The 16,404-nt window shown below is 61.2% G+C and overlaps 1 protein-coding gene across 1 annotated transcript; it reads right to left on the reverse strand.

The window, feature by feature from the left end:
• Positions 1-210: 210 nt before the first annotated feature.
• Fscn2 (fascin actin-bundling protein 2, retinal) lies at positions 211-6,331 on the reverse strand. Its single transcript, XM_077110486.1, has 5 exons — positions 5,506-6,331; positions 1,502-1,658; positions 1,152-1,273; positions 640-807; positions 211-540 (listed from the first exon to the last, which is right to left on the reverse strand). Exons 1-5 carry the CDS (start codon positions 6,329-6,331, stop codon positions 335-337), a joined length of 1,479 nt encoding a protein of 492 aa, XP_076966601.1. The 3' UTR covers positions 211-334.
• Positions 6,332-16,404: the final 10,073 nt, after the last annotated feature.

Raw genomic sequence — 16,404 nt, forward strand, 5'->3', positions numbered from 1 at the left:
TGTGCCTAGACATGGTGGCACCTGGGGCAGGTGCGGAAACCAGAGGAGGCCCAGGGTGGTGGCTGTCCAGGTCATGGGGCTCTCTCTGGATTCCCAGCCATGGCCCTTTCCCTGAGATGGATGGGGGAGAGAAGGGTGAGTGGCCCACTGCAGGAAGTTGTCCCTGGACAGAGGATGCAGGGAGGGACTGCAGCGGGCCAGGGACAAAAGCGCCAGTACTGCTCGGCAACGTGGGCCAGCGACCCTGCCCCGCAACCCTTCTGACCCCCCAGGGGGCACCCGGAGCTCACAGCAGTTGTCAGGCCGGCGGCTTAGAACACGCGCCCGCGGGTCCTCAGTACTCCCAGAGCGCGACCGCGGAGGGCACGTCGGCGTCTGCGCGGAGCAGCCCCGAGGCGCCGCCGCGCAGGTACTTGCCGCTGCGCGCACGAATGGCCAGGCGGCCGCGCTCGCGGAACTCGAAGAGAAAGTCCTCGGCGCTCTCGCCGTCGCTGCACACGCTGCCGTGGCTGCCCGTGTACCAGAACCCGCCGCCGCGGCCTGGGGCGGGGACGGAGCGTCGGCGTGGTCCACCCCCCACGCGCCCCCCGTGCCTGTGCGCCCGCGACCCCGGTGTGTGCCCCACTCACTCCTGCGCACCTCGGATCTGATAGGCGCCATCGCTGAAGCTCAGGTGGAAGACGTCGTAGACAGAGCGGTTGGTGTCCAACTGGTTGGAGCCTCGGCGGTGGCAGACGAAGCCGTCCAGGCCGCGCAGCACCAGGATGGGCCGGTTGATGAGCTTGAGGATGAACTCCTCGTCCTCGCCTGCAGGAGAGGGCGCTGTGGAGCCGCCCTCCCAGCCCCTTCCCTGTCCAGGCACAGTCCTGCCCAGATCTGCCATTGCCTGGTGCGCAGCCTTGGCAAGGTGCCTAATGCCGTGGAATCTAGGAGTCTCCAATTGTGCAAGGAGTCGAGGAGGTTCCCAGGGTTCCCAAAGGTGCGATGGAGAAAACCAGACCCTCTGGGAGCTAACTGTCCCCTGGTGGATTACCCAGATTAGGATGACTTGCCCTGGCAGCAGCAGCTCCCCTGAGAGGGGAGGGCCTGTGTGCAGGCACCGGCCTGGGTGGAGAGCCTGCCCCCAGCACCTAGGAGGCAGGAATGCTCACCCACAAAGTCACTGATGGCTGCCAACTGCCCGTTCTTCTTCATGCACACATAGCGCCCGTTGCTGGCTTTGAGTGCCACCCGCCGGCCACGCCACTCCACCTCAAACATGGTACTGGCAGAACTGAAGGGAACAGGGCAAGGTCTCCTCAGTGGCAAGAAATGGGGGTGCAGGCCTCCCCTTCTTCCTCAGGTTCAAGGGCCCTCCACTGACACCACATTAAGAGCTGCCCCATCCAGAAGGCGCTCTTCCCTGACTGGGCTCCAACAGTGGTCCTCAGGGTTGAGGTAGCAATGATGGTTGGTGCAGTGTGGTGGAGGTGACGGTGTGACGGGGATAGGGGACACTCACACTTGTGTGGCTGTGGCCTGAATGCCCCCATGGGTGACCAAGGTCCAGTAACCTCCAGTGCTGGAATAGAAGGTACACTTCTTTGTGTCCTGGTCAATTTGCATCAAGAAGGTCTCGTGGTCTAGCTCTTCATCCTGATTGGCTGAGACGTTGACCCCTAGAGGGAGGAGATGGGGAAGTCCCTCACAACTCTGCTGGGGGCAGGGGGTTGAAGAGGCATGCTGGGGCACCCCCAAAGCCAGAGAGTCTCATCTAGAACCTCTGGATTTGGGAAGATCTGGAAATCGCCTGCCAGGACCATGAGGCCCGGGCTGCTCCCACACAGGGCCCCTAGCTCTTCCCAAGGAAGAGAGCTCCTTCCGTGCCGGCAAATCTCCCACTCCGCTAATCAGTGGGTAATCTGCTTGCTCCCGCTCTCTTGACCCAGGACTTAGACCAGCTTCTATTTATAGCTCATTTCTAAGCTGCCAGGTGGGCACAGCTGGGTTTTTGCCCTACCCCATGTATGGACCCAGGTCACTTCCAATGCCTAGGGACCAGGAAGTCCCCCATAGGCACATATGCTTGGTCTCCCAGAGCCCTAGAGGTCAAGGCTGCCCAGGGCTCTGCTGGGGTTCCCAGAAGGGGATGGAAGGGGGTATTCTCTCTGGGCTGGCAACAGCCACAGGCCTGGAGCCTCCCTGGGGTCTGCCCACCCATGGCATCTCCAGCTCCCTCCCGAATACTGCATCCCAGTTTCCATGGCGACTGGGCACTCAGTGGTATGACAGGCTGCAGACCCCATGAGGCCCAGGGGTTCCAGTGTGGGCAGCTGGGGAATGGGAGGAGTAGTGGACAGAGCCCTACCCAGTCCGGCCCCTGGGAGGAAGGACATCAAGCAGCAACCCCTAGGGGAGAGCCTGGGTCTGCTCCCTTCACTGGTGTCCAAAGGCCATCCCTAGGCCAGGTGCTACTCACACTCAGGTCACAGCTCTGGTGCAGAGAAGCAATTAGAAGGGGCCTAGCATCTTTGCCACTGTCCCCACCACCACCAGCTCCCTCATCCCAGCCACAAATACTGAACTGAATGGGCAGCACCTCTGTCCCTGAGCTTCCCCTGGCCTGTGACTGACTGTGAGCCAAACATGGCCCTTGTCCTCATATGCCTGGGCTTGGAGAGCAGAGGACGAGGATAGCTAGTGAGAGGTGTGAGCCACTGTGGGAGACGGTGACAACTGGCCTTCCTGTGGGGACTGAGAAAGAAGCCAGGTCAAAGGACTGGCCAGCAGGTCGAGTGGCCCACTGCGGCTGTCTCCCAGGCCAGGAATACCGGTGTGTCCCACATCACTCCACACACCACACTTAGGCAGGATGCTGTCCGACATCTTTCTGGACACACAGTCACCTGCTTCTCGGAAGCTGACCTCACAGTGGGAGGGACACAGCGTTCAAGTTGGTATGGCTGATGTTGGTCTTACCCTACTCGGGGGGGATTGTTGAGCCAAGCAGTGTTCAGTCCTGACCAATGAATGTACATGGGGTATCTGCTAGGATTTAGGGGAGATATTTTACTCCTAAGAAAACAAGAAGGGCCAGTGATGCTTTTTTCTCAGGATTTTGTCTTGTCTGGATGTGAGGCCTGGAGTTGCAGCAGCTATTTTGTGAACATAAAGTCAGCATTGAGTCAGGAGAGTGGTTTGACAAGGAGGTAAAAACAAAGGCCCTCGGTGGTACCACAGAACTGACCATGGTGCCCTTCCAGGAATCGCACCTTCCCTGAGGCCTCTGGACTCCACTTACACGTGACAATCATGTCTTTCTGACACCAGGCAGTCTGGTCTTCCTGCCGTGCTACCCACCAGCACTGCCATACCAGAGAGGGCAGACAGACTGGCTGGCAGGCTGATGGAGGAGGGAAGGGAAATCATCAGAAGAGAGAAGAGCACACTGGGTGCGCTCACACCCCTCCAGGGCGCGGAGACAGCCCAGGGATCTGCCTGGCCATGGCCCTGCTCTGCCGCCACTCCAGGACATAACTGACAGGAGATGGGGCAGAGCTCACCGCTGCCCTGCCTGGAAGTCGAGGCACCCGTTCCCCAGGCCTCTCCTTCCCCGCAGCCTGCTTCCTCCCACCACCGGCTGCCCAAGTCCATCTGACGCCTCTGCAGGCCAGGCCAGGTAGCCTCAGCCTTACTGCAAGGTACCTACCTCCCATTCCCAAGGTGCGAGGGAAGCAGGTGGTGGTCCTTGGTAGGGGATCCCCTCAAACGGCAGTCAGATCCAGGTGGTGAAACATGACCCACGTGGCCACCATCACTGAACCTCCTCCACCGTCACCATCACCTCCACCGTCACCATCACCACCACTCCATCACCTCCACCGTCACCTCCACCACCACCACCACTCCATCACCTCCACCGTCACCATCACCACCACTCCATCACCTCCACCGTCACCATCACCACCACTCCATCACCTCCACCGTCACCATCACCTCTACCACCACTCCATCACCTCCACCGTCACCATCACCACCACTCCATCACCTCCACCGTCACCATCACCTCCACCACCACTCCATCACCTCCACCGTCACCATCACCTCCACCACCACCACCACTCCATCACCTCCACCGTTCCTCCAGCATCACAATTTCACCTGCACCTCCACCATCACCAACTCCACCTCCACCATCCCTCCATATGATCATCACCATCAACACCTCCACCTCTGCTGTCTCTCTACCATCACCTCCACATTCACCAAGCTTCCATATCTTCTCCACACTGTCATCAACATCACTGCCACCCCCATACCATGCTATCAATATCAGCCAGTGTTGTCACCCCCCATGAGCCTCTTTCACAAGCGTCACTCACAAGCACTTGGTGCCTAGCACCTCCGTTGGCTCCACAGGACGCCCCTCCACCGGGCCCCCAGGTAACTCACATTGCTGATTAAGGCCTCAAGCATCTGGGCCTCGATGAAGGACAGGCAGGAAGGAAGGACCATCACTGTGTGTCCACCCGGCCACATGCCAGGACCAGGCGCCTCTAATGACCATCGATGTTCTCACTGGCCTGAGGGCTCTGAGTGCGGCCCCGGCCCCCTGGGCATGGCTTACTTCTGCCATCCGGGCCAGGCAGCCTGTGCCCAAAGCCCTAAGGTAAGGCAGGTGCCCAGGGAGGCTGACATCCACAGGGTAGGGACTCGATGGGCACACGGTAGCTGCCCTTGCCTGGGGAGTGCTGGCCTGGAAGGACCTGAGTGGGTAGAAGCAGCTCTCCCTGTCTCACCTCCTGTCCTGACTCAGAGCCGCAGATCTGGGCATGCCCGGCCACTCGGGGGTGCGTGGAGCAGGAGCCCACATTGGAGCAACGGCGGTGGCTGGCCCGGGCCAGGGCCTTGCTCTCAGCAGCATGGTACCATTCGGAGACCCTTAGCTTCCTCGCAGGAAGTGGGGACTGCTGTGTTCACCCCACAGGCTGCTAGGGGGTGTCACATGAGATAGGTGACCAGAGGCTGGGAAATGGGGAGAGCCACTGGAGCGGAGATGGGCTGTCCCACCAAGGAGCCAGGCCTGGGGCATGGCAGTGTGCCCCAGTACCCACTAGCACTGAAGGTGACCAGAACCTCATTCCTGGGGCTGCTGAGGCTCCCCCTGGCCAGGCCTGCGGAGGTGCTGACCCCTCTTCACTGTGCTGTCTTCTTGCCCTGCCCTGGCCCCTCCCCAGTTTCCTTCAAAGTTCAGACAGTGGGATGATGGGCAGAAGGGAAGTGGCAGGGCCTCCGTGGCCTCCTGTCCACCCATCCTCACGGCCCCAGGCTGGGCACGGCCCACCCCCTGCCCACACCTCTCTAATCTTGGAATCAGCAGCTGCCCGACAGCTAAGACAGTCTCCGGCTGCCGGGGATAAAGGGCTGCTTGTTAGCCCTAGGCCCACTGCCTCACCATATGCCACTGTCCACCAGACACACAGGAGCCCAGCAGACACGCACTGGGCGGCCAGCCGCTGTGCCTACCTTGCCGCACAGAGACGTAGCGGTGGTTGGCGGCTACCAGCACCACTTGCGGGTGACTCTCCTCCAGGTCAAAGAGCTCATCCTTGCTGGGCCGCGTGTTGCGTCCAGCCTTCAGCGTGCCAGCAGGCCCCGTGGGTGCCAGGTAGCGGCCATCACAGTCCTTGAAGGCCAGCTTGCCCGCCTTGAACTCCAGTGTGTAGCAGGCATGGGCCTCAGGCTCCCTGACCAGGCGGCCGTCGCTGCGCAGGTAGCGGCTGTCACTGGACTTGAGGCAGTACCGCCGGCTCTGGAAGATGAGGGTGAGCAGCGCCTCCACCCCCCAGGGCATGTCGCCGTCCGCTGCCATCTCGTCCTCCTGCGGGCACAGGTGCACATAGCGCCTACGGCTCACGCTCAGCAGGTGGGCCTGTGGGTGGATGGCCAGGTGCACAGTCCACAGCTCAGCCGTGGAGATGGTTGTGGCAAAGCAGGACAGCTGGTCCTCAGTGCCTCCGAAGAAGCGGCCATGTGGCTCTGACTGGAGCACCCAGCGCCCATCCGGCTGGGGCAACACCAGGAAGCGACAGTCAGGGCCCGGCCGCTCTGCTCCACAGCCCACGCGCCCGTCCTCTTCTGCTGACAGGTAGCGGCCCAGGTGGCTGCTGCGGAACAGCACGGCCGTGCCCTGCCCCGGGTCGGGCTCCAGCACCCACATCTGCTTCCTCTTGAGGCTGGGTGCCGAGGCATTGACCTTGAAGCCAAAGTTCTCTGCTGTCAGGTAGCGGTCAGTATCGTTGACCAGGCCAAACTGGATCTTGAGCACCTGGTGCAGGCCGTTGGTGGGCATCTTCCAGGCTGGCCAGGCCTCGCAGGCTGGGGAAGCTCTCTCTGAGTGCTCACGGGTCCTGGGGCTTCCCAGAGGCCCAGCTCTGCTCCACTGGCCTTCGGCCCCCAGGGCCTGCTGTCGTCATGGACCCCACTACCTGCTGCAGCACTGTCTGATCAGTGGCTCGGCCACCCAGGCAGCTCTTACGTGGCCAGTGGGCAGCAGAGGGCGGGTGGGGAGGACGGATCAGGAACGTGCCGGCTTAGTGGCGGTTCATTACCCCAGCTTGGACTGCAGCCTTTCCTGACTGACACGGGGGCTGGAGCAGGGTGCCCGGCAGGACTGGACACAGGCTCCCCAACCTTATCTCCTCCCACGGCTGCTAGGGCCCAAGTCTAGGGCCCTATGCCCATACCTCTTGGCCTCTCACCTTCCTGCTGCCACCTCAAGGCCCCTCAGACTCACAGCGAGTGCTCCCAGCCACGCAGCTCCTTCCCAAAGCAGAAAAAGCACCAGTGGAAGCCCACGGCACAGGCGCAACCCGATCGCAGCCCCCGCCGCAGGGCCACCAGATCCGCGGCAGGATCCAGTTACTGCTCCTCTGACTCTTGCTGCCAGGAGCCCAGAGCCCCACCAGGCAGGCTCCCCACCCAGTAGCCTGCAGCGCGTCCTGGGCTGCCCTGCTCGCACCCCAGCCTGCAGTCCTGGGGCCCGGCTCTCCCTTTGGGTGGCCTGGAAGCGGCAGGAGGGGTGTTAGTGCCAGTGGCAGGGCCAGCACAGGCGCACTGGCCCCCGTGGAAGGCCTGGCTCGGGAAGAGCAGCCCGCACCAGGGGAGGCCAGTCACCCTTAGGGAGGAGTGTTCAAGCAGGAGCTCCCTTGTCCTGTGGTCAGCGGCCCCGGCCTGTGTGGCTTCCAAGTGCCCTGGGCAAGTCTTGGAGCCATGAGGGTGCTCCCCTCCCTCCTCATGTGGCCTTCAACAGACCTGCAGGGTGGCCTTGGGGACCCTGTAACTGCCACTTGAATCACCAGGGTGACTGGCCTGACGGGTCTTTAGAGACTCTGTTCCCTTGGTGTCTGGCCAGTGGGGGACCCACGGGCTGGCCCTGCTCAGCCATGCCTGTCTCCTGCACCTGCCTCAAGGGCCAGGTGCCAAGGAAGGAAACCGGAGCTGCCCACCCTGGGCCGGGTCCAGACCTGGTGTCCTCTTGCTTATGACAGCGTGTGACCCTCAGGTCTCCCTGGGGACCAGGAACAGGGTGGTGAGGACTTCCAGCCACGGTGCCCAGTCCCTCCCTCCACTGTCCTCCTGGCCCTCATTGTGGCTCCACACAGGGCAGCCAGGCACAGCAGTCCACTGTTAGGGCGTCAGGGGTGGTTCACGGAGGGACGGTCACGTGCAAACCCTGGCTGTCTGCACCCTCCCTGCAGGCCAACTTGGCCACCCCTGGGCCACAGGTATCGTGAGGCCCTGGCTGTGTGGCCAGGCATCCCCCCAACGATGCCCACACCCCAGCCTCCCCTCAGGTCCCAAGGGTACAGCTTGGTCCGTGTGTGTGTGGCGTGGGGAAGCCATGTCCACTGTGTCCTCCAGGTGTGGACACTGGCTGCTCCTCCAAAGTCCCTGGCCTCAGCCAGGTGCAAAGGGAACTGGGATGCCCCGTCCTCCTGATGGACAGGAAGGCCTCATCGGCACTGACAGGCGCTGGCAGGCCCTCGAGCATCGGGGGGGGGGGGGGGGGGGAAGCCCAGTGGCCAGGCACTAAGCAGCTCGGCTCTGGGCAGCCTCTGGATGGCAGGGCCAGAAGCGGCAGTAGCTCCTCCGTTATGTGGCCCACAGCTTCAGAAGGGGTGGGGCTATTGGCACAGATCCAGGTGTGCTAGCCAAGGGGACCCTGGGACCCAGGGGAGGGGCACTTCCGTAGAGGGAGGCAGTTCGCCAGGTCCTCCACACCAGCCTTCACCCAGCCCCAAGGCTCTGGTCAGCTCCTAGATAGGGGAGAGCTTGCTTCTGGGTCCCAGCAAGGTTTCGGGCACACACTAGTGCCCACACGCAGCAGTGTGCCTGAGACTGTTCAACATGGGGGTCTGTTTCTTGTGCAGTGGGCTGAGCCTCTGCAGAAAGATGCAGCGTTGGACATGCATGTCTCTGTGTGTCGAGATGCCTCGAGGTGGGGGCTGGGCCTAGCTGTCACCTGCTAATCCGGTTCAGCCCCTGGAGATGCTGCTGTGGACCCCAGCCTTAGAACCCCCTCAGTGCTGCTCAAGGGCACCTCTTTAAAAAAAAAAAAAAAAATATATATATATATATATATATATATATATATATATTTTTTTTTTTTTTTTTTTTTTTTTTTTTTTTTAGTTGTAGATGGGCACAATACCTTTATTTTATTTCTTATGTGGTGCTGAGCATTGAACCCAGGGCCTCGCATGTGCAAAGCGAGTGCTCTACCACTGAGCCACAACCCCAGCCCTCAAGGGCACCTCTGTATAGGGTGCCAGTCACAGCCCAGATGTACCCTGCACTCAGGAGCCCAGAGCAGGCCTGGCCTGGGTCCTCCGGCTTGCCTTCATAGCACCCCCACCAGGAGCGCACAAATGTGTCTGCCCTGAGGCCTGTCCTGGCTGGGCTCTGGGGATGTCCAAATTCACTGGCATTTGGGAACCCCGTTCACCGGCACCACCTACCTCTAAGCCCAGAAGGAAGACAGTGGCCCAAGTGTGTGGCCACATGTGGCTGGTGCACTGAGCCTGGACACGGAAGGTCAGGCCACCTGATGTCCCATCTTAAATGTCTGACTTGAGGGAGGGGCACCTCTCCCTGATGGGTGCTAGGAGGTCATTTGGGTGGGTGGCACCCCAACCCCCTACTACAGTGAGCAGCTGGTGGTGGGTGCATGTGGTCAATGGACCCTCCTGACTGCGCTGGGCCAGAAGGTAGGGACCGCTTCAGCTGTCGGATCCCCTGGCAGACAAGGCCAGGCCTGAGCCTCAGCCCTGCCCCTCAGTGAGGGTCCAGCTGGCTAGGAGCAGAGAGCTTTGCTGTCCCCAGGCCTCTGGTGCCCACCCAGGATGCTGGGAGGTGAGCTGCCCTGTCACTCTAGGGTCTCCCTTCTCCTCGCCTCCCTGGGACCAGCAGAGGACAGACACTCACCACCTCATCCGGACTGCCAGCCTACACAACCAGAGCCCGGCCTGGGCACCTGCCAGCAGGCTGCCTGAAGCCATGACGACCAGCACGTGCCCCAGGCTGGGTGCCCGGGCAGCGCTGATGCTGTGGGTGTGAGCAGGGAAGGGGCCGTGCCCTCCGCTGGCCTGGAGCCCCGGAAGCTGGGAAGTGCGGCCAGGAGCTTTTTGCTGAGGGTGGCCTCTCACAGCCCCAGTGCCCTCCCTGCAGGGACCAGGGAGAGCCCAGCTCTCCACCCACTTCCCAGGCCCCACCTCCGCTGCTCTGGTCGGCCTCTCTGCCCTGTCCCATGGTCAGCCCCGGCTGGACCTTTGGCATCCCCTTGGCCTTCTGTCCCCAGGCTCTGACTTCTTCACCCCTGGGTCCTGTCACCTCTTCCCTGCCGCCGGGGTCTGGCTTGGCAGGAGCCCAGAGCTGGCTCCAGTGCTGCTCCTGAAGCAGCCGCTTGCTTGTGGCCTCATGTTTTTTTCATGGCTGAGCTCTCTGCACCCGCAGTTCTACTTACAGGGCCAGCACGGGCCGGGCTTCTCTGACTCTGGCCTGGGTAGGTTTACTGAGGCTGAAGGCCTGGTTTAGAGTGACAGGTTTGCTCGGCAGGGGGGTCTGTGTGGGAATGAAGAATATGGGGAGGGGCTCCCAAGACTCCCAAGCTGCACACCCACCGGGCAGTGTGCACATCCTCCCCTCCACCCCACACCCCCTGGCAGGGCGGCTCAAGGAAAGAGCTGCTTTGCAGGGCGTAGTTCAGTGGTAGAGCCCAAGGCCCTGGTCTCCACCCCAGCATAGCTCACAGAAGCTACTCCAGGATCTGTTACTGCCGCCCCGCTTCAAGCAAAAACTTTGCAGTCTCCTGTGAAACCACGAGGTTGCCATGGGGAAGAGCCCCTGCAGAGGTCAAGAAATGGGGAGGGGAGACCAGAGGCCTCTGGGTTCTGCTAGAAACCTGAGGCCCCAGCAAGGCTAAGGGTCTCCAGAGGGAGCACAAGGGAAGGACTGCGGGTGTCTCAGCGAGCCCAGCCACCCATGTCACTGGGTGACCCTTCAGTGCAACCCTAGGACCTGTGTATGTTACGGGGCGGGAGGGGACATTCACAGGGGTAGTAAGCATAAGCCCCTGGCTGCATGAGGCATGAGTGAGGACCAGGTCCCCAGCCAGAGGAACATGGTTGTTCCTCCCCATCAGGTGTCTGTCACAGACACAGAAGTGCACAGCACAGGTGTGTCTACACCCACTGTGCACAGCCACGAGCTCAAAGCTGTGCCTGGGCAGTGCAGCCCCCTGTGCATCTGCACACATGAGCACACACACAGGCACGCTCACACAGACACAGATATGGCCAGACACAGAGTGCCTCCTCCATTTACAGAGGCTCAGCTCACCCACAAGAGACAGACTCCCATCTCAGACCGACTGGCACTTAGCAAGCACCTGCTGTGTGCCAGAAACCGGCTGAGGATTCACGAGGGAATCAGCCCTGCCTCTGACTTCTGGGACAAGACAGACATGAACCATTCACTGGAAAAGGGTGACAAAGGTCCTGAGCCTGGTCACTGTCATGATCTGTCATGGTGCCCAAGGTATGTGCCTCGTTTCTCAGCCCCACATGTGTGCACTGGTCTGCTTTCCAAGAAAGTCTCATCACCTACAGTTAATGCCATAAACAGTCCAGAGAACACTGAGGCCTTGGGAATTAAAAACATGAGAGTTTATGACAATAAAATGCAATACATGATCCTGGAGAAAAGGCTACATTGCAGGGATAAGGCTGTCACTGAAGCACAGGCTGCAGAGGGAGCCCTGCTGGACTGACTTCGATGCCTGACTTTGATGCCTGTGCCGTTATTTAGATGGCATAATGCCTTGTTAGGGAGGACTGAACTGCTAAGGGCGTCCTGCCTGCAGCCTACTCCCTTATGGCTCAGAAACAGAGACAAAGAGAATGATTAAGTGTTGCAAAAGGTTTAAAACCAGATAAGTCTGGAATTATTTCCAAACAATAAGGTTAAAACTATAATAAATGAAATGAAAAATTCCACCAGAAGGCTAGAGGTCAAGGGGAAAGCCTTCCCCCAAAAAGACAAAGGGGGAGAAGAAAACCCAACAGCTGGGTCGGGTGGGAGCTGAGCGCCCTGAGCCCCGCCCCTCCAGTCCACCTTTCCCTGCTGTGCCACCGGAAATGGTGGTCATCAGGGGCCCTCTGCTGGAGGGCAGAGCGGCCTAAATGACCCCGTGGTGCCCCCTAAGGCCGAGCCCCCCTGTGCCAGCCACACACACACCAGGCCCGGGGCTGGCCGCCACGCCCTGGAGCTCCTCTGTTGGCGCTCGGGACCTCGGGTGGGCTGGCCCTGCCCGGCACTGAGTCCAAGTGGACGCGGGCTGACCCGGGCCCCTCCTTCTCGCGCGTCAGCACTGGCTGAGGTCACGGCCGCTGCCTGCCGCTCCCCCTGCAACTTTGCCTCGGTCACTCGGGCGACGGGTGGCGACTCAGCGGCCAGCCAGGAGCGCAGTCCCGCCCGAGCCATGCCAGTGGCCGCGGGGTCCCTGCTCCTGGCCTGGCTGCCCCGCGGCGATGGCGGGACCCGCCTGGCGGCCCACCTGGGAATGACACCCGCCAGGCCCAGCTGGGTCCTCCTCAGGGCCCATGGCGGGGGCGCCATCTGCTGGCCCCTGGCTGCAATCTCGTGCTCTGGGAAGCATCTCAACTCCCAGTCTGTGCCCGACGGGAGAGCTGTGGGCAGAGTGCCCGCGAGCCCTGTGCCCACTGGCCGCCGACAGGTCCCAGGTGCCTGATCCCAGGAAGCAGAGGTGAAGCTCGAGCAGATGTCCCGAGCCCCGGCCGCGCTCGCCCGCACCTTGTCTGGCCGACAGCCAAGGGGACGAAGGCCAGGGCAGCGGGCTGCAGCAGCGGTGGCCCCCAGGGGGCGCCAGGCCTCAGGGCCCCAGTTTGCGCCTTTTCTACCGCACAATCCCCGCCGCCCATGGATTTTGCTGGTGGTATCCACCAAGTCCTCCGGGATCAGCTGTTTCCCCAGGTGACCTCAAAGGGAGCAGCTGAGAGCTTGAGCGTGGAGGACCAAGATCCCGCTAGTGGGGCAGCCCACGAACACATGCCGCCCGTGTTGCCCCGCAAACCCCGCATAGTCCCAGTATGTTACCGAGTGCAGCCTCGGCTACAGGCACACGGAGGGCTCACCCAGGCCTCTATCTGCATCATGCAGGCCAGACCCTCTGGGGCTGAGAGCAATACTGTCCACCCCTGCCCGCAGGGCCCGCCTGGCCACATCCCTTGAGGTTTCCAAGCGGGTTAGATCTGTGCTGGGACAGGGGAAGGGGCAGCCCAGGCCAGTGCGCTCTGAGTGACCTCAGCCTGGCCCCCACCTCCCAACACTGTGCCCATCAGCGGCAACCCTTGGGCTGGTGGCCAGTGGATACAGGGCATCCAGAGCAGCACTCTTCCTTGTTTTGCTCAGCCTGGTGCTAGGCATCCTAGCAGGTGTGGGATGCCTAGTCTAGCTTTGCTGTCTCCTTGGGAGAGCTCCATGTAGCCCATGCCAGAGTAGGATGTCAAAAAGGTCAACTGTGAGCCTCCTGCATCCCTCCACCCATGTCCCCTGCAATCCAGGGCAAGGCACTGTTCCCCAGCCTGCCTGTGTGACTGGCTGCGCAGAACCTCTGCGGCCAGGAAGAGGGTCCCTGGGAAGAGTCAAGCCTGGGACTCCTCTTCCAGCTCAAGAACCACACCCTCCCCGTGTAGCCAGGGGTCAGGAAGGGTTCTGCTGAACCTGCCCCACCCTACTCCCTTGTCTCCCCAGCCCCTCTGCCTGACTTCCTCTTCATCAGCCTCCACCTGGGCTTCTCACCCACATATTGGCACTGTTCTGGGTACAGACCCCAGTTTCATCAAGGACAGGACTGCTGTGCCCCCAAGAAGTACTGCGGGAAGAAGTGGGGACACAGAAGCACCGTGGGATGGTACAGGGCCTGTAGGGAGGAGGGAGTGAATGGGAAGGGCTTAGGGGCAAAGGGAACTGCCAGGCAGTAGTCAGGGGCCAGAGGGCAGTGAGCAGGGAACAGTGGCGTGTGGAGGCAGTGACTGGCCAGGGAGGAGCTGGGTTCTGAGTCCCCACAGGGAGACTGATTGTGGAGAAATAGGTGGCAGGGCCCAGCCTGCTGTGAGAGGAGCAGGTACAGACAGAAAAGGCGAGTCGAGAAGTGGAGCAAGAGGGTGTGAGTGTGTGAGTGTGTGTGTGAGTGTGTGCACACGCGCGTGCTGGCTTCTGCTGTGAATCATGTGCTGAAAGTGGAGAATGTGGGGTCCAGCTGTTGGAGGCTGGGCCTCGTGTTGTGGCCCGCAGTCGTGGTCCCAGCAGAGGTGGCGATATCACGTGTGGATAGTGCTCGCCTCTGGAGGCGAGGGCTGGGAAGGGGACAAGGTGACTTCCTCCCAATCATTCTGGGTAGTACAGACTTACCAAGTGCACGCAGCAACCAAGTGGGGAGTGAAGAGTCTTAGGGGAACTGAGGCCCTCTGTGAGGCCAGCAGAGAGACAAGGCCCAGGAGTGAACATCCTCTTTAGGGGCAGCAGCTGACCCTGGAGGTGTGACCCCTGCTCCAGGCTCAGGTCTGACATGGAGGTGCTAAGTGCCCCTCATCACTGAGAACAGAGAGCCTGGGGACAGCAAGGCTGGAGGCTTGGGGAAGGCTCTCAGGGTCACCTGATGGCCTCTGTGCAGGCCTCTTACCATGCAGGAAGACCCCTCACAGAGCCGAGGTGTCCTGACTCCCAGCCCGGGCTCTTCTAGGGCCTTCTTGGATCCTGTGGCATCGGAGTGGAGATGGACCCTGGATAAACTCCAATGGGTATTCTGTCCTCCAAGGCCTGGACTCAGATGGCGAAGCCCTCAAACTTCATGTGGGGTGCCCACAGAGCCCTCCATAACCTCAGACCTCCAACGAGGTGACGTGCCCTGTCTGGCTCACTTCTTTGAGCCAAAAGCCTGTTAAGCACAGTCTCAGAGCCTCCACAGGTGGCTGGAACAGAGGCCCAGCCCATGCCTCCTGGCCCTGGATAGACAGACACACAACATCCACTCAACTCTCAGCCTCCAGAATGCAGAGACCTCCAGTGGCAGGACCCTCTGGGCTTCAGTCTGGGCAGTCCTGGCAGGAGAATGGAGCCCCTGCTGGACCCAGGGGACAGAAGTGAGTGACCATGGCCTTGCCCTTTTGACAACCAAGCCAAGCCACGGGAAGCTCGCCTTGTCCACCAGAGCAGCCCTTGGGATCACTGTTCCAAACAGGCAGAGCCCACTCCAGAACTGCCCTGGTCCCTATTAGCGCCGTGAGAGGGCCTGGGAAGGCTTTAGGAAACAGGAGCATTGTGTTGCTTTTGGTCTGCTGCAAAGGCCTGCAAGAACTGGAAGTCAGTTAAGAGCAGATTAAAGGCCAACTTCCTGGGTTTTTAAAAACTTATTTTATTGAGGAATAACTTAAGATTTACAGGAGAGTTGCAAAGGCAGAGTAAGTGTCCCCTGATGTTGGCATCTTACAGAAACATGGCGTGACTGCCACAGCTGGGAGTCAACAGTGGACTTACTTTTAAACGCCAGGCTTCACTTGGTCTCCCAGCTCCTCCAGTGTCTTCCCTATTGAGCTGTTGCACTGGGTGGAAGAAGGAAAGGCACTCACCAAGAGGCAAAGGCTGGGGGAGGCATCTCATTACCAAGTTCCCTGCTGTCTGCCCAACAAGAAACCAGCCAACTGGGAGGTGGTTAGAGGTGCCAGCACCTGGTGAGTGCTGGGGCACGGGTAGGGCGGAGGTGGCCTGGAGTCCAGGGAGAATCCCTGAAGGCTGAGGCGGGGAGATGAGGAGCTGAGCCGGTGCAGAGGAACACAAAGGAAGGACCCCGATGCAGCAGGCCCTGCCTGGGCTGTCCCACACTCCCTGGGGCAAGGAGAGGCCACCTCCTGGGCCACTGCTTTCTCGTCCACCACATGGGTGAAATATGAAATGAGTTACTGCAAGGTCACAATGAAAGCCACTAAAATCAGCACTGAACTACAAAAATAAATCACAACATTTCTCTGAGCCCATCTTCCTCCCCACAATGGGAAGACACACCCACTTCTGGCAGAAGTGGAATTGCTGCCCGGGGCCTCCCAGCTCACTGAAGCCAGGGGCTGCCACATCTACAAGGTCCCCTCCCCAGAGACGGTCCAGCTCCATTTTGGTAGGGGATTCCTGCACCACCTCTTCCAGAGCACAGTCCAGAACGGGCCCAGCGTGAACTTGGGCGAGGTCTCTGCCCAGATACAAAACAAAAAAATCAGTGCACACAGGGCACCTCCCTCCCTGGCTCCGTGCGGGCACTCAGCTTGCAGACCCTCCCGCTCCCGCTCCGCTGAGGGTCTCGGGCACGAGCAGGGCTGGGTGGGCTGGGGGCTGTCCGCCCACTCTTCCCCGCCGGCTTCCCCGCCGACGCCCTTTGTCCCGCGGGCCAATGGGAGGCCTGCTTGACTAAATAAGGCGAGGAGCAGTCGGGTGCCCCGTCCGTTACGTCCGCCCGGTGACTCAGGGTGGCCGCGGACCTCCCGGCGACGGGCGGGGCACGGGCCGACTTTGCCAAATATGGCCGCGCGGCGCGCCTCCGCGCCTCCACGCCCCCCCCCCCCGCCCGCACACCTGGGCCACACCTGGGCTCCGCTGCGGGGCGCGCCCGGGAGAGAGGAAGGGAGGGGCAGGCGGCCCCGCAGGGAACGGCCAGTGCCCGACCCCTCGCCGCCCGCAGGTGGGCAGAGGGCGGGCGTGGCGGGGCAGAGGTCACCGGGAGCCGCGCCAGCACATGCGCAAAGGTGTCCGGCAGGAGGCGGGGGTCCGATGCCACGCAGGTGCTCCCCGGCCGAA

Source organism: Callospermophilus lateralis, chromosome 11 (genome assembly GCF_048772815.1).
Source record: "Callospermophilus lateralis isolate mCalLat2 chromosome 11, mCalLat2.hap1, whole genome shotgun sequence".
Taxonomy (NCBI): Eukaryota; Metazoa; Chordata; class Mammalia; order Rodentia; family Sciuridae; genus Callospermophilus; species Callospermophilus lateralis.